The sequence below is a fragment of the Barbus barbus genome (assembly GCF_936440315.1).
Source record: "Barbus barbus genome assembly, chromosome: 18".
Classification (NCBI taxonomy): domain Eukaryota; kingdom Metazoa; phylum Chordata; class Actinopteri; order Cypriniformes; family Cyprinidae; genus Barbus; species Barbus barbus.
In genome coordinates, this window is record NC_136746.1 from 12138747 (window position 1) to 12156780 (window position 18034).

Below are 18034 nucleotides of genomic sequence, written 5' to 3' on the forward strand. Positions count from 1 at the left end.
TGCTTTCCTATGCCTCCCTCCCCCACGCTTCTCTCTCTGATGCTTGTTTGTGATCATTCCTCTTTGACTGCTGATTAACATGTTTTGATTTATGTTTAACTGAAGGGCGGTACAAATTGAGCCCCTCTCCCCTATGTATCACTGTTGTCAGCATGAGATTTGCTTAAGGATCATCTCCCGGTGTAGACGTTTTGACAACCGTATGGCTGTGACCTTACAGAGATCAGAGCGATTTTTTGGACTGTGTGAAACTTAACTCCTGCTTTAACCTCTGTGCCTCCCACAGGCTGCCCTGTGTGAGTGTGTGGGTCTGCATATGTCCACACATTTCGGAATCTAGACACAGCTGTTTTCTCTCTTTGGAGGCAAAAGGAAGTGTAAGGATAGAGTGTGTGTGTTTGTGAGTGTCTGGGTTCACAGGGAGAGTGTTCTGCCTTTCTGAACTTTGAGTGTTTGTACACATTCCGACTCTCTGCATTTGACAGCTCGCCATGGAAAGCCTGGAGTTTGAAAAGAAGGAAAAGCGATACTTTATCCGAGGCAAGCATGCTGCTTTCATTTGCGCCGTCGTCCTCGTGATAGGTGTTGCTGTGGGGCTCGGAGTTGGTTTGAGCCAGAAGACGTCCTCGTCCGAAGAAGAACCCAAACCAACACCATTACCTACAATGCCGCCAGATGACCGGGGTCCCTGTAAACCATCCGACAACACAAACGGTGGCTGGAACAACTTCCGCTTACCTGACTTCATGGTACCCTTCCATTATGACCTGCACCTGGAGCCTGACCTCGACACAGACATCTACACCGGAAGCGTGTCCATCCATCTGACCCTGACACAGGCCAGTCAGCACCTGTGGCTCCACATCCGAAAGACTTTTGTCACCACGGTGCCCTCTCTACAGCGCAGTGGCCCATCCGGCTTGACCTCTGTCCGGGTGAAGGAATGCTTTGAGTACAAGCCACAGGAATATGTGGTGGTGGAGGCGGCCGAGCAGCTGAGTGTCACTGGCCCAGACGAGCACTATGTCCTCACTCTACACTTCCAGGGCTGGCTCAACGGCTCTCTGGTCGGTTTCTACAGGACCACGTATCAGGAGAATGAAGTTACCAAGTAAGCGTCAAGACATCTATATAGTAGAAATGTATTTTTGTGATGTAATCAGTTATTATGCACAATAAGAAGTGTGAAAAGTACTGAGAAATTATACTTGAAAGTATGTCACAATTTACTGAACTATAAAAAAAGCGTTGACATTTTATAGTACGTTTACCATTTGGTTAGATTTTTTAAATAAGTCTCTTATGCTTACCAAGGCATTTATTTGATCAAAAATGCAGTAAAACATAATATTGATATATTATTTGACTTTAAAATACTGTTCTATTTTAATATATTTTAATTTTATTTCTGTGATGGCAAAGCATCATTACTCCAGACCAGTGTCACATGATCCCTCAGAAATCATAAGAAACATTTTTTAATATTATCAGTGTTGAAAATGTTGTGGTGCTTAATATTATCAGTGTTGAAAATGTTGTGGTGCTTCATATTTCTGTGGGTATTCAAAATGTCTTAGTTTTATTCAATATGGATGCATTAAATTAATCGAAAGTGAAGTAATTTCTTAACAACCAAAAAGAATCTTACAGACCCCAAACTTTGCACAGTAGTGTAGTTATTTATAAAATGATCATTGAGTCAAGTTTGTCTTTGTCCAATGTTTCTTCTTTAAGCTGATTGATCAACATTATTTCAAAATATAGTTTACACTGAAATGGATGTCATTGGCTGTAAAAGTTCATTTAATTTGACCATAATTGTAAGCTCAGTAAAACTGACTAAATGAGTTGTGATGAAGTGCAAAAATAGTTGGCATTTTGAAGGTCTAAATGAAATATTTTAAGGAGAAAAAAGTATTTCCTCAATTTAAAACAATTATTATAGTTATTTGTTTTAGTACTACTCAAGTAAGTTACAAATTCCACAAATGAATCATACGTATAGTAATAAATTATTACATTATTTTACAACCCTGCCCAGTGTTGAATAGATGACCTGATGAGATGTATTGTTTCTTTTCTTTTTTTTCTTTTTGCTATCCTAACTAGGCACTCAGGAAAGTTTGTTACAGTTCCAGAGCTTCCCATCTTTTACCATTGCAGGGCCATCAGGCAAAACCAAATAGTAAACTCTTTATCAGGACAATCATCACTCTTGTACTACAAAACTTTGTTGTCCTAAACTTTAGGTGACCTGGCCTGGTTACAAATATGTTGACCGCTACGACTAGTAGACGTTATCTATCTGAACTACAAGTGACCTTTTATGGTTGCACTGATAATTTCAGATATTAACCAAGTTAATATATCAGAGGATAAACTTCCCAAAATGTTCTTGAACTTTGGGTTCAACAGTCAGAACTCACTAATGCAAATGACCTTTTACCATATTACAACATGTCCCAGAAATGTCTTGCCTTTTTATCTCAATTTTCAAACCATTACAGTTTAGCTCCTCTGATTTGACAGAGAACAGATTACACAGGACATGAATGTTTAAATGTAGCCCACAGTTTGAATAAGATGATCTGAGACCTCTGCTCCACAGAGAAATGAATTATAGTCTCCGAGGGGGATATCAAACTGGTGGAAAATCCCAATGAGATTACATTAAGTATTTAACAATGCTACGATTCTATGTTTATTTTCAGAGCTTGAGTATTGCCAAGCTGTTCCCTTTCATTTCTCTAAGTGCAACTGATTCTTATGCAAAATATTCAAATGCACTCCCTAGGATGTAGTATTTTTGTTGATGTGGGATACTAGCCATTGATGGGGTCATTATATATTATCTGATTTGGAAATGGTGTGAAATTTTAACAAATGCGCTGAACTGACTTGTACTCTCATTTCTTGGAACGGAAGCAGAGAGGTGCCAAGAATGAGAGATCTACATCTGCTAAAGCTTATTTATTCATGAAGTAACATGGTTTTAAACTCTGTTACTAAAAGCTAAACAAGCACACAATATTAAATATCATATATAGGGATCGGTACCGAGAACCGGTATTTTTTTGGACCGGTACGTAATTGGGTCAACACCGGTAACTGTTATCGATACTTGTGTTGTTTTATCTCTGTATACTTCAATGTTAATGACGAATTAGAAGCAGCTGCTTGTCATTTTTCTTCACTGAATGATGTGGCCGTCATTTGCTCGACGTGCATGATATCCGTGCGCATTGATATCGGTATCGGTATTGATAAAATGTAAACGATACCCATCCCTAATCATATATGATTAACAAACGAGTCTTTATTTTCCATGATGAATTACAAGAACTATGACTCACACCACATCGGAAAAGATCCTGTTTATCAATGTAAATGTTTTAATTACATTATACTTTATTTTGGACAAAATTTCAGTGGCCACCAAAATCAATTTTGTTGCACACACATAGAACTGATAGTGAGTTTAATTTAGTTGTAATCAGACTTGATTAGATGTTAATGAAAATGTGGTTGGACTTTCCCCACATGAGGTTACTGAGGTAAACGTAAACCACAAGTTGAGTTTTATGAACCCCTCTCTGATCTTTTACAGGAAAATCGCTGCAACAGACCATGAACCCACAGACGCTCGTAAATCTTTTCCCTGTTTTGATGAGCCCAACAAAAAGGCCACCTACACAATCTCCATCACCCATGACACTGCTTTTAAAGCGCTGTCCAACATGCCTGTGGAGGTATGTTCCCTTGTTGCTTGAGCCTTCAAAACAATTACTGAATGTTTCAAAGGGTAGCTTAAACTTTTAAACCAAGTCTTGAACCATCAGTCTGCTTGTATGTTATGTGCTATGTGTGGTTTTACTTACAGCTGTGGTAAATGAAGTCTGGCTGCATTCATATGCTTGCATTCTATTCAGTTTATAGATGTTAACTAAAACTCTCTTTCACAGAACACAGAAAAAGTGTCGGACCAAAAGACAAAAACATCCTTTAAAAAGTCAGTAAAGATGAGTACCTATCTGGTATGTTTTGCAGTTCATCAGTTCCACTATGTGGAGCGGACCTCGAAAAGAAATATTCCAGTAAGCATTTGTTTCTATGTTTGTTCTACTGAATCCAGAATTTGCTGAAATAGTTCCTGACAATCAGTATAATTAAACCTCTGTGGATTTTCATTATTCATCTCCTTCTCTCCCTCTTGACAGTTGCGGATCTATGCTCAGCCTTTGCAGATCTCAACCGCTGAATATGCTGCAAATGTCACCAAGATTATATTTGATTACTTTGAGGAGTATTTTGACATGGAATATTCTATAGAGAAACTTGGTAAATTAGCAGACACTCTTATTTGTCATTAACCCTTATACAATTTGAAACAGCAGTACACATCATGCTCTCACAAAAAAGACTTAAAATCTAATCAACTGATTCATATCTTGTCTGTCTATGCAATGATTATTGTGATGAAAGAACATTGGATATATTCTGTCTCTGTTGCAGATAAGATAGCAATCCCAGACTTTGGGACAGGAGCGATGGAGAACTGGGGCTTGATCACTTACAGAGAAACCAACCTGCTGTTCGATGAGAACGAGTCCTCCTCAGTCAACAAACAGCGAGTGGCCAGTGTCATTGCGCATGAGCTTGTTCACCAGGTTACTAACTCAATCACATACCTGATTAGTGAAAGAGGAAAAGTTATGACTCTAGATTTTTTATCTCTTGTACTATATCGAGACTGCAGCTTAGATATCATTCATAGCATGCAGCAGTGCCAGTTGCTCTGTCCAGAGCACTACACAGAGTGAGAACCATCGAGTATACAGTACATCATCAGTCAAACTTCAGAAACAAATTGGCAGAACACCCTGTGCTGAGCATGCATCTCATTTTACTGTTTCCTGTTACTGCATTTTCAATCAAAGAGGGTGAATTTATCAGATCCATTTACAGTAACAAGGCCAACAGAGAAAAATATGATTACCATAAAGATCATTATAACACAGTTACATATTACACTCTCTCAAGCATCCAATACAGTGATGTTTTTTGGGATAATGACTGCAGTCACATTGCACACTGATAAGATTATAGTTTTATGTGTTAAGGTTTTTGGACAAAGTTTGATTCCAAACAAACAATCCAAAGTTACACAGGGCTAAAAATATTATGTGGTGACATAACAGAACTGTAGAAAACTTTTATAGATGGTCTAAAATCATGATGTAATTCGAAAACGTGTAACTGCTTTCCTTGTAAAGACATTCATTCAAAGTATTTGCTGCTGATTATTTTATTTATTATATTTATATATATATATATATTATTGTGGTATGTATTATATGTATTAAATCCTTTGCTACAAGTGTCTGACAAAATGTCCTTGTCAAAAAAAAAATTGGTACAAATGCCTTTTTCCTAGAATGAACACATTTTATGAAAGGAACATTATACCGGAACAGTATAGGGCTGAATAAGCATGAGGTATTTGTGGTGTACCGTTTAAGGAACTGTTTTGTCTTTAATTTGCAGTGGTTTGGAAATATTGTGACTATGGACTGGTGGGACGACCTGTGGTTAAACGAGGGCTTTGCCAGCTTTTTTGAGTATGTGGGAATGGAAGAAGCCGAGCCTGACTGGGGAATGGTGAGCACATGCCTGAATCATTCAAATATATTCCTTAATAGGCAATATCTCCGTCAAACCATTCAGTTACATTGAGGCTGGATGTCATGTTTATGCCAATTGACCTTGTGTGTTTTCAGCGGGACATCATGCTTATTAATGATGTATTTCCTGTCATGGTTGATGATGCTCTTCACTCGTCCCATCCTATTATCGTGGATGTGTCCAGCCCTGCTGAGATCACATCTGTGTTTGATGCAATCTCATATAACAAGGTATGGTTAAGTCAGCTATGAATTGATGAACTCTATTAGCTATGAATTGATAACTGTAAATTCATTCTATTGTAGGGCGCTTCGATTTTACGAATGCTGGAGGATTTGCTTGGCCGTGACACATTTAGGGATGGATGTCGAGTAAGACGCCTTACTTTTTACATATATTTTCCAGTGACTCCAAAGTTATATATTAAATGTGATGCTGTGAAAATAAGGCCCCTTTCTTTTTTACTACAGCGATATCTAAAAAGCTACCCATTCCAGAATGCAAAGACGGCAGACTTTTGGAAAGCCTTGGCTGAAGTAAATATATTTTTTTGACCATGCATTGGCATTTTAATGTTTTGTCCAGGTTTGATCAATAATGTATTTGTCACGGTGCACACACGAGAAGGACACAGGAACAGAGACGAGGATGTAAACTCAAAATATAGTCTTTACTGAAGACATCAAGGCAGGGCAAGACAAGGCAAGGCAGACACAGACAGGAACACCGGGGTAACGAGTAGACCAAATCAAACTGAACAGACAGGACTATAAATACACAGGATAATCATAGATAATGAGACGAACACGGCTGGACAAGAATTAACTAATGATTACATTTAACTAGGACAGGAAACAAACCAAATATGGAAACATGAGGCAGGAACACATGACACACACGACAGAGGACTGACATAACTCCCCCCTCCCGAAAGGCTCATCCCGAGCCTTAACAGTTCCACCGGGGAGGGGGGGTGGGTGCTCTGGACAGACAGATGGCGGAGCTGGGAGCTCAGGAGGCCTTGGCAGGTGGTCTTTGTGGCCGTGGCCTCGTCCCTTGGCCCGGAAACTCCAGCCGGAACCCTTCTACCCCCCTCCAAAATTTCCATGGGGAAGCTCGGGGGTATCAGGAGCCCTCCAGGGCTAGACATACAGGACATGAAATGACAGGACAGTTCACACAGGAACAGGAAGCCCTCCGGGGCTAGACAAACAGGAACAGGACTGGACAGGACAGCCCACAGGAACAGGAAGCCCTCCTGGGCTCGCTCGGAAGCTGAGGCTTCTCCTGGGCATGACAAGGAGTCAGGGGCACTCACAGGGTCCCTCAGCAACCGCCTTCACTTCCACGACAAGGGGGCAGGTGGCTGGAAATGGCCTCCGCGGCCACTACAAGAAGAGCCGCCTGCCCCAGACGAGTCTCCATGGACAAGACCGACATGATGATTAAAATGTTCCTGTGGGCACAACAAGACTTAAAAATCCATGACATCGGGGACATGGCACGGCAGTCCTGGCCGTGATGGGGAACTGGATCCAGGGCAGCAGCCGGCGGGCTTGAGTCAGCGAAGGGCCGGCGGCCTGGGTGAGCCGCGGACGGCAGCGTGACTTGAGGGAGCCGCCAATGGTGGGTTGGCTTTCCCCATGGACGGCGACGTCGATCTTCCGTGGAGGGCTCGCGGCCAGCGGACTCGCGGCGATCCCGCCGAACTCCCACGCCGACTTGCAGTGGGCTATGGCGGGATTACGAGTGGCGACATCCTTGCCGCAGGACAGACACACAGGATCAAAACAAAAGACTTTTGAAAACGAAAAAACAAAACGTGTGAAGGGGCGCCGCTTACTGTTTAAGTCTGGTCTTCTGACACGGTGCACACACGAGGAGGACACAGGAACACAGACGAGGATGTAAGCTCAAAATATAGTCTTTACTGAAGACATCAAGGCAGGGCAAGACAAGACAAGGCAAGGCAGACACAGACAGGAACACCGGGGAGTAACAAGTAGACCAGACCAAATCAAACTGAACAGACAGGACTATAAATACACAGGATAATCATAGATAATGAGACGAACACAGCTGGACAAGGATTAACTAATGATTACATTTAACTAGGACAGGAAACAAAACAAATATGGAAACATGAGGCGGGAACACATGACACACACGACAGAGGACTGACAATATTAACTTTTTTTTTTTTTTTTAAAGCTGAAATTTTTAGCAGCCATTACTCCAGTCTTCAGTGTCACATGATCCTTCAGAAATCATTCTAATATGCTGATTTGGTGCTCAATTATTATTATTATTATTATATTATTTAAGTTATTATTGTTGCTCCATTATTAATAATAATTATTAATATTTTTTGGTAACACTTTATTTTGATAGTCCACTTTAGACATTCTAGTAAGTAACTTTGCAACTACATGTCAACTAGCAGTCATTAGAGTATTAGTAGACTGTCTGCTTAATATCTTCTAACACTTTATTTTGATGGGTCCACAACATACAACATACTGACTATCAGAAACTTTGAACTTATTCTACTAACTCTAAACCTACCCTACTGAGAGTTAGCAGACATGTAGTTGCTAATTAATGAGAATTAGTTGACATGTAGTTGACACGTAGTTACAAAGTTACTTATGGCTAGTAGAATGTCTAAACTGGACTATCGAAATAAAGTGTAACCTATTTTTTTAATGTTGAAAACAGTTTTTGCTCTGTATTATTTTGTATCCACACTGTAAAAAAAAAATCTGTAAAATGTATGGTAAAAAACTGGTAGCTGCGGTTGCCAGAATTTTACCGTAAAAAATATGGTAGCAACATTTTAGGTTTTACGGTTTTAACTTAAACTTACAGTTAAATACTGTAATTTCATTAACTGACATTATGTTAATATACCAACCTATTGAAGTACTGGAATCTGTTTTGTACTGTTTTTTTTTGTTTGTTTGTTATATATTTACATAGATAGAAGGTGCACAGTGTCATTCACACAAATACTAAACACCATTATAGTAACACACATGAAACTGAAATAATGGAATAAACATTAATTTAACAACATTAGGTGCAACATACAACCCTAATGTGCAAAACTGATAAGAAAAAAAATAAGACGAAATGTAGTTATTTCAACAACAAAAAAACATCAAATTTGAAATGTAACGCAGGGAATTCTGGGAATGTCGATTTATAGTTATTCACTGTAAATTATATGTTCTTTTTCACTTACAAAAACAGCATACTACTGTAAAATTACATGTAATGTCAATACAGTTTTTCACCGTATATAGTAGGGGAACTTACCGTTAACCATTTAACAGGTTTTTACTGTAGCATTTTTACAGTCTTTTACTGTTCAATTCACAGTCATTTTTTACAGTGCAGAGCATTCTTTGATTAATATAAAGTTCAAAAGAACAGGATTTATTTGAAAGAGAATGTTTTGCAACATTATATTTTTACTGTCACTTTTGATCAACTTACTACTTCCTTGCTGAATAAAAGTATTAATTTCTGTAAATAATCATATTACCCCAAACTTTTAAACAATAGTGTATAACGTTTTAAAAATATATATTTGACAATATTCCTCTTTTTACTGTAATGTAATCAAATAAATGCAGCCTTTGTGAGCTCAAGAGACTTCTTTCAAAAGCATTTTTAAAAATCTTAAATATTCTAAACTTTAACTGGCAATATACATCTCTCTTGGGTCATAGGAGAGTGGGGTACCTGTGGCAGACATTATGGACACATGGACCAAGCAGATGGGTTATCCCGTCCTGACTCTGGCCAACACAGACACTGAAGCTAAACTCACCCAGACCAGGTTTCTCCTGGACCCCAATGCTGACCCCAGCCAGCCCAGCACTCCCCTGGGGTGAGCCTGATTGTGCCATGCAATGAAAATGGAAAATGTCAATGAAATCTGAAACACTGAAATTCAGTAATTTTACCATGAACCAAATAGGCCTAACATTTTGCAAAAATTAACATGACATGCACACTTTAGGAAAATGCATATATTGGGCCAAGTATTGTATTAGCCATACTGCCAAGTGACAGGTGAATTTTCACCAAAATACCGTTTAATCAAATGCACAGCCTTTGACGTCAAGAACAAAACATATGGAAAGTGCTTTTGTCCTCCTTTTTAAAAGTAGATAAGTCCATTAATTTTGCTTTCTGAATTCTTCACAATTATATGGTTGGTTTATCCTTACTGTCTGCGATCAGAACAGACCTGAGACCCATCTTTCACTCATTACCCACCAGTTGAAAAGCACTGCTCCGCTATCCTTTATCTAACCCTACTAAGCTCTACAGCATGATCACAAATAATAATTGCCCTGATTATTCTTCACAGGAAGGAACACAGATAATGAACTGAACTCTGATTTGTATTTAGTTCACTCAGATGTTTTAACTCTTGTCCCACAGCTACAAATGGACCATTCCTGTGAAATGGTGCACACTTGACTCCAAAAACGCCTCTTTCCAGTTTTACAAGGGAGAAACAGGTGAGCAAGATGCTCAGACTTTTTTTGTTTGTTTGTTTTTGGCATTGAGGAATAGGTTGCTTTAATTGAAGAATTCTGCTGTGTAATTTCTGTCATTGGCCTGTGTTTAATTAGAGGTAGTAATTTCTGCATACTCCCCTGCTACCGATGGTCTCATCAAAGTCAACAAAGACCACATGGGCTTTTACCGAGTAAATCACCATGACAATGTGTGGAGCGCTATTGCCGAGCAACTCTCTGTAAATCATCAGGTATTATTATTCATATTAATTTCTCTGTCAGGACTAAGTAACAGAACTGTAGCTACAAAAAGAAAAGAAGCTCATTACAATGATAATGACCAGATATACATAACTATAGATCTTATTGTATATTCCTATAATGTATAATGTATGACTCCTACTGCATTTAACTTTTGTTTCACTGAAAAAAAAGACACAATCCTTAAGGGGGGCGTTTTCCCACACTCTACCCTAATATTATCTATCTATGAATTATTTTTAGTGCTGTCAAACGATTAATTGCGATTAATCACTTCCAAAACAAAAGTTTTTGTTTACATTATATGTGTATGTGTACTGTGTTTACAGTGTATACAGTGTATATCTTGAAAATATTTACATGCATATACATTTATATATTTGTAGTATTATATTTTGTATTATATATAAATATATTTAATATTGAAGCATAACATTTGTCTTTAATATATACATGCATGTGTTTGTATTTAAATATACATAATAAATATATACAGTACACACTCATATATTATATAAACAAAAACTTTTATTTTGGATGTGATTAATCGCGATTAATTGTTTGACAGCACTAATATTTTATAATAAATAAAAAGCCTCCGTACTGCTTGCTTTCATTGAAATCGCTGTTGAATCATTGAATAACCTTTCTTGCTTTATGCCAATGCTTCATGTATTCTGCTGTGAAAAAGAGATATAAAGATACAGATGCAATGTATTAAAAGATATACTGGAACATTATAGAACTGTATATGGGGTGGCGCTAATTACGTTTGGGGTTTGAATTAAATGACAGTTACCACGGATGACGGATTGACCAATTAAGAATAAATAGGCCTATTTGTTCACACACACAAAAAAGATAAGAGATTGACCAATCAGGATCAAGTATTGCAAAGAGATGTGTAATAAAACATAATAATCCACATAATGTTTATCTTTTTTAGGTGTATGATGTAACTGACCGAAGCAGCTACATTGATGATGTATTTGCATTTGGACGGTGAGTTAGTACAAACATCTTCCAGCTACAGAAAGCTTATGATTTCAATCTTGACTTGAGGACAGTAAAAAAAAAGTTTGAACTTATTTTTCATAGCACAGCTTTTTATGGTTATAGTGGAAGTCATAAAGTAAGGATGATGACTTCATACTTAAAGTGCTGCCTTTTGTTTTGCATTAACAGGGCAGATATTGTCGATTATGGACATGCCTTCAACTTAACAAGATATCTGGTCAATGAAACTGAGTATATTGTGTGGGACAGAGTATCTACTTCTATCTCCTATGTGAGAGACATGTTGGCTGACGATGAAGCGCTGTACCAAAAATTCCAGGTTGCATCCCAAAGTATTCAATATACCTTAATGCATGAAAATAATCCAATTTATTTTATGAAAAATCATGTACAATGTTAAAATGTCACCTTATTCCCAGTGTGAGATTTATAGCTGATATTCTTTATATAAATGTTAGCAAGAAGTTCCTATTTTATAGTTTTTGTTACTCAAATGGTCTGTTTCACATCATCTCTGTTTAGAAACTCTTCCATGACCATGTGCAGAAGATATCCAAAGAGCTTGGGTGGAGTGATGAGGGGACGCAAACACAGCGGTGAGATTCTTTTTGGCAGAAATAACTAAAAAGGCTTTTCAACAGCAGGCCAAGGACACATTCTTGAATTTATCATTCTTGTAAACCAGATACCTCAGTTTTAAAATGTTGCTTATAGATACTCATGTGCTGCATAGTTTGCATGTGTGTGCCCACTAAAAATTATTATATTTTGAGAAAAAAAAAATCATAACAATTTGATTAAAAAGTTGATTGGAAAACTTGAATATTGTAGTATTTTTATTATTGTTATTTTTAATATTTCTATTTCTTTGTTTTTTCATGTACAGGCTGCTGAGAGAGACAGTTTTGGGTATTGCATGTCAGATGGAGGACAAAGAAGCTCTCGAGCAAGCCTCTGACATTTTCAATAAATGGATCAATGGAGCAATTAGGTAACTACATTCATACATAAATACCTCCAGTGGTCCAATCAGAATGTGTGTAGTAAAGAGGCTCTTTATCTGATTGGGGAGCAGCAGTGTGCCTGTCAATTTACGGTTGCTGGTGTACCGATATGGAATGAAGAAGTCAGAATCAGTCCAGAGCTGGGAAATCATGTTCCGCAAGTATATCTCTGCCAGTCTTGCCCAGGAGAAAGACAAGCTTCTCTACGGCCTGGCTTCAGTAGACGATATCACTCTGCTTCATAGGTAAACTCCCTCTTCCCAGAGCAGAGTTGTCGGATTGAAATGACAGTTCACCCTATCTATTTTCTAAATGCATGATATACTGTAGATCTTAATGTGAGTGATTCATCCACGTTAATGCTGGATTCATTTTTTTATTCTTTTGACCTTGTGATGTTTAATCAAAATTTCCTAAGTCTTTCGGTGAAAATGACAGACTTCTTCTGTTTGCCAGATGTGTCCAATCATTTAGTCCACTTAAAACCTGTCCATCCATAATTGATGGCAAGCTCAGATTCTCAAAATCCAATCAACAACATGGATAACACCAAGTTTCCACATCCTTCTTTTTTTCTGCATGATATATAGATTTTTCTTTTTTGATAACTGATTACTCTCAGATATACATCACAATGCAAAAGAAAAGATTTAATTGTCTATAGATACTGATACTGCTTCAGTTGCTCTCACTAACAAGAACACTTGACTAACTAATAGCCTTATTATTTGCAAATGTATAAAAATACAAATTAAAAATCATGCATTTCTGTTCCTCATTTGACATTTAGCATGCTTACACTATTATTTGTAGTTGCTTTGGATAAAAGGGTCTGCTAAATGAATAATGATAATCATTTTGACCTCTTTTATTCAAATGTCTTGCTTTTGTAACAGGTTGCTTGAAGCTGCTAAAAATGAAAGCGTTGTGAGGAGTCAAGATGTTTTTACTTTAGTGAAGTATGTATCTCGAAACCCACACGGCAAAACCATGGCCTGGGACTGGGTCACGCTCAACTGGGATTACCTAGTGAACAGGTTAGTTCATCTAACAGCTGAAAGAAAATCAGCCTTCCCTTTGAGAATAACAATGGTATATATGATGTCATGTCTGTTTTAGGTATACCATTAATGACAGAAACTTGGGCCGCCTGCCCTCCAGAATTACTAATACATTCAACACTAATCTGCAGCTGTGGAAGGTGAGAAACAAATGCTGTGTTTGAAACTAACTACTTGCTTTTGCCTTTGTAGTTTGCTTTTGTGTACAGTGTTTTAACTTTAATTGTAACATATGTTGGTCTCTTTTTAGATGGAGCACTTCTTTGCACTTCACCCGAATGCAGGAGCAGGTGAGATGCCCAGGAAGCAGGCAATAGAGACTGTGAAGAACAATATTGAATGGATTAATCGGAACCTGGAAGAGATCAAGTTATGGCTGGATACCAATGTGGTACAGTTGGACTAGGGCTGTAACGGGCCAGCATCAGAACAATTTTTCCACCCCCAGTAGATTTTTCACGAGTCTTTGTTTTCACAAGGCAGCTTGAAAAATTTCTTTCACTCTCATTGCAAAATAGTCTTGGATTCTGTTGGCATGACATTTCAGGCACTGTACATTCTTTATTTAATGTGTTCATTATACATTATATTAATAATTAGTAAAATGTGAATGTGAAATAAATGTCAGAAAGGATGCTTACATTCTTCACGTGTTATGAAACATTTTTCAGGTACATCAATAAAAGAATGTTGTAAAAATATATATATATTTTTTTTGTAAAAGACTAAGGGCTGGAATACACCACATAACTGCATTTGCACAGATTTTTGCCTCAATTTGGACAAGTTTTGAAAGCCAGAGCCAGTTTGCATATTTTGGGCAGTCATGAGATGACAGATTTCACTAAATATTATGTAGTATATGGCATGCACAGATTTTTAACATTCAGACTTTGATTTTGTTCACTCTGAAGATGTCAAACATGTTTGATATTTTGAGACAATATTTCATTTATCATAATGTTTCTGCAGGAGTTTGTTGTTTGTCATTTATTGTCGGCAAGTGTGTGATGCCTGTTCTGATTTAAAAAGTTATGTAGTGTCTTCCAGCCTTTTATAAACGATAAAACTCTTTAAGATAAATCATAGTGGAATTGTTTTTATTCAAATGAAACATTATACGTAAATACAGTATCAACAACAGCAATTTCACAGGATTTGCAGTAGACTGATAACAGCGTAACAAGCAGCGGGCTAGATACTGAATAGCAAGGTCAAAGGAAGTCAATGTCAGTTGCAGGAAGGACATTCATGGTATAAGGACACTTTGCATTTGTATGAAACTTCAAAGTAATTGAGGCCTAGTGGTGTTTAAACATTGGAGCAGACAGAAAGCGTCCAGCGCTGATGTTTTATGAATGTTTATATATCTGGTCGTCTCATCATTTAGGGGTTGAGTGGCGCAGTTGATGCTGTCATTGGAAGCTGGTTGTTAATAGTGATTCTCTGCCGTGTTTGACATCGTAACATTCCAATGATGGCTCTCCTGAACCTGCAATCAACAAATGCAACTTATTATTAAAAAAAGAAAAGGAAAGAAAGTGGCATATCGCAAAACAAAAATGGGACACGGAGGCCTTACTTCTTGTTGGCGATGACATAGATGCAAGGATTGTAAAAGGTGGAGGACTTGGCAAAGAGTGGGGCAATTATAGCCATTGGAGCTGGAATCTTTTTGGGGTCACCAAATGATGCCCACAAACAAACAATCGAATATGGAGACCAGGCAGCCAGGAACATCACTATCATTATAATGGACATCTGTAAAAATAAAGGAGCATTCAGGTCAAACTGAACCAGAGAGCACACAAGACCTGTCAAGCAGTGTTATTTTAGTAATAAATTATTTAATTAATATTTGTAATGAACATTTTAATGATATTTTCAGTTTTCCTTTTAATTTCAGTTTTAGTAATTTTTGTTATGTACTTTTGACATTTTACATTTTTTATAGCTTTAATTTATTTTTCGCTTTAATTTGTATTTTTTTATTTGTATTTATTTTAGATCTAATTTTAGTACTTCAAATTGATTTATTTAGTTGCCAAGTCAGCGTTTCTAATTTTATTTATTTATTTTTTTAACTTTTTTCTTTACTTATTTTTCAAGTTTAAGTTTATATTTTCACACAATTTATTTATATATATATATATATATATATATATCAGCTTTATTTCAGTTAGCGGTCATACTTCTAAACTAAAATAAAATAATACAAAATAATACTTCTGGTACCTTGGTAACGTCCATCTGATCTGACCAATCCATGTTAATGCTGTCTAGGCAGTTACTGGCTTTGTATCTCTTCACAGTAACTGAGACGTTGTAGTAGCAGTAGAACATGACCGCCAGAGGAATGATAAAGTTGACAGTGACCACAGTCATTGTGTAGGACACAAAAGACCTGAAATCAAACAGGATTAGTCCCACTTGTAATCCCCACTCCACTTTTAAAATTCACAATCTCTGGAAGAGAGATGGCAGAGAGTGGTAAAACTGATAAAAGAGTGGTAAACTTATAAAAAGGGTCTGTACAGCCTGTAATATCATTCTTGACTCACGTGTCATTGTTCCTCCAGTTGATGGTGCAGGTGGCTCCTGTGGGGTCGGGAGCATATCCTGCCCAACCAACGATGGGCATAGATGACCAAAACACAGCATTCAGCCAAGCAGCCACAATTAGAAGCGTGTATGATAGTGTTGTCAGCTTCTGTCCTGTAACAAACACTCATTAATATATTTGCTAATGCATTTGGCCCGTCTTTGAGTAAAGAATTAAACACAAATGACAGTCTTAGTGGTTCATATTTCATTCAGGTAGTTGTATGGATACCATACCTATGTCAGGTCGACATATGGTGAGGTATCGGTCAATGGCAACCACAGTGAGCAGTCCAATACTAGCCATTCCGAAGAATATATTCAAGGCAGCATAGATCTATAAAAGAGGCAACAAGTTTACATAACAAAATTGTAATAAAATAATAATTTTACAGAAAATTTGTCCCAAATATATTTAATATCTATCACTTTTAGTGGTATCTTTTGTTATTTCTTAGAAAAAAAGGAAAGATATTTGAAAAAACCCCCTCTTACCTTAAAATATTTAGGCCTAAGTATACTTTACATAACACCAGATGGCACTGGAGTAAATATTACAGTTATACGTTTTTTAGAAAATGGAAAAAGGTTTTTAAAACCATAAAAAGTGAGTGCAAAAAATCAATTTCTAAGAACTAAGAATGTTTTTTGACCACTCTAACTCATCATTGACCCCCAAAAATGCACTTTAGCTATGATTAGATTCACAATATTGCTTAATTGTACAATCAGCATGACTTTGTGTTTTTTGATGTGTTGGTTTATGCACACCTGGCAGCCTGTGTAACCAAATTTCCAGCTCCCGTGCAGGTCTGAGGCTGCTGACATGGGGTAACCAATACCGGCTACGCCAATGTCAGTGAAAGCCAGATTGATAATGATAGCATTCGTGGCAGTACGCAACTCTCTGAACTTCACAAACATCACCAGCACCACAATGTTACTAAACAGACTGACCACTCCTGCCACCAGTGAGAAAGACACAGACAGGGAGAACAGGAGGTTAAGACATCTGTGAACACACACAGACGTTTTCATACATATTTCACGTCCATTTAAAACATTTCCCGTTTTCAGTTTTCCATTTTTACACACACATACCCCTGCTGGTTACCTCACACGCTTGGCTGAATCTGTAAATGTCAATTTCAAGGAATGCTTAAAAACATTGTGCTGAATAATCATAGGCCTCAAAGACATTTAGTTTACTGAACTCTTAGATGCCAACTCAAAAACTTGATAACTAAATTAGTTATTTTAAAGTGTCAGTACATTTATAGCTAACTGCTAACATCAAAACACTAAGTACACACACACACTGCTCTTTACCTGCAGTTATGAGGTATGCAGCGACAATATTGTGTTCAGTTTGTGTGAAGGCGCTCTTTCCACCATATACGGTCTCAAAAGAAGCGTTCAGGAATCCAGATGCCATCTCTTTGTCACACATAATCATATATATACGACTCAGGCTAACATTCACATCTGTTCAAATAAAATCATGGGGCTTGAAAGAATTTGAAGTCCAGACTCCCCCTCTTCATACCTAGAAGCAGATCATGAAACTGTGTGTGTGCGCTTAGGGGATGTAGAAGGTGACGGGGTGATTGTGGGAATGAAGGGTTGGATTATGTTCTCTAATTATGTTTTCTGCTTGGTTTGTGAGGACTGAAGAACCCGTTGTTTCTGTACTAATCCTCACATGAAAGCTTTTCATTCCATGCAACAGAAAAGCTTTCTTGGAACGTGGAGTGCATGTCATTAACATATTTCAGTTTTTGAAACAAGAAAAATGCAATAATATATTGATAAGCAAAATTCAGCAGTTCAGTCGTTTAGCGGATGAGCATCTAAAAAAGTTTGACACCCCAGC

At 37.5% G+C, this 18034-nt stretch overlaps 2 protein-coding genes across 3 annotated transcripts; one reads left to right on the forward strand and one right to left on the reverse strand.

The window, feature by feature from the left end:
- Window positions 1–140: 140 nt before the first annotated feature.
- Window positions 141–14640, forward strand: enpep (glutamyl aminopeptidase). 2 transcript variants are annotated; one of them, XM_079439811.1, is made up of 20 exons: window positions 141–1111; window positions 3608–3749; window positions 3963–4094; window positions 4218–4338; window positions 4513–4667; window positions 5545–5658; window positions 5778–5912; window positions 5988–6053; window positions 6153–6218; window positions 9417–9577; window positions 10138–10217; window positions 10332–10468; window positions 11425–11480; window positions 11664–11814; window positions 12018–12091; window positions 12382–12486; window positions 12571–12744; window positions 13396–13536; window positions 13619–13700; window positions 13811–14640. In XM_079439811.1, the coding sequence occupies exons 1-20, from the start codon at window positions 492–494 to the stop codon at window positions 13964–13966; spliced, it is 2868 nt and encodes a 955-aa protein (XP_079295937.1). In that variant the 5' UTR covers window positions 141–491; the 3' UTR covers window positions 13967–14640. The 2 variants fall into 2 exon arrangements, with proteins under 2 accessions (XP_079295937.1, XP_079295938.1); XM_079439812.1 differs by having other exon boundaries at window positions 426–1111; window positions 11664–11766.
- Window positions 14446–17728, reverse strand: rrh (retinal pigment epithelium-derived rhodopsin homolog). Its single transcript, XM_079439813.1, has 7 exons — window positions 17491–17728; window positions 16933–17123; window positions 16399–16498; window positions 16122–16275; window positions 15796–15964; window positions 15143–15321; window positions 14446–15052 (listed from the first exon to the last, which is right to left on the reverse strand). Exons 1-7 carry the CDS (start codon window positions 17615–17617, stop codon window positions 14947–14949), a joined length of 1026 nt encoding a protein of 341 aa, XP_079295939.1. The 5' UTR covers window positions 17618–17728; the 3' UTR covers window positions 14446–14946.
- Window positions 17729–18034: the final 306 nt, after the last annotated feature.

Bases quoted from the DNA above. Each gene is read 5' to 3' on its own strand.
- rrh (XM_079439813.1), bottom strand. From the start codon at position 17,617: ATGATTATGTGTGACAAAGAGATGGCATCTGGATTCCTGAACGCTTCT. The intron at 17,124-17,490 runs GTAAAGAGCAGT...CACTGGTGGCAG, and splicing joins TGCATACCTCATAACTGCAG to GAGTGGTCAGTCTGTTTAGT. The intron at 16,499-16,932 runs GTGTGCATAAAC...CCTCTTTTATAG, and splicing joins TTGGTTACACAGGCTGCCAG to ATCTATGCTGCCTTGAATAT.
- enpep (XM_079439811.1), top strand. From the start codon at position 492: ATGGAAAGCCTGGAGTTTGAAAAGAAGGAAAAGCGATACTTTATCCGA. The intron at 5,659-5,777 runs GTGAGCACATGC...GTGTGTTTTCAG, and splicing joins CCGAGCCTGACTGGGGAATG to CGGGACATCATGCTTATTAA. The intron at 12,745-13,395 runs GTAAACTCCCTC...CTTTTGTAACAG, and splicing joins GATATCACTCTGCTTCATAG to GTTGCTTGAAGCTGCTAAAA.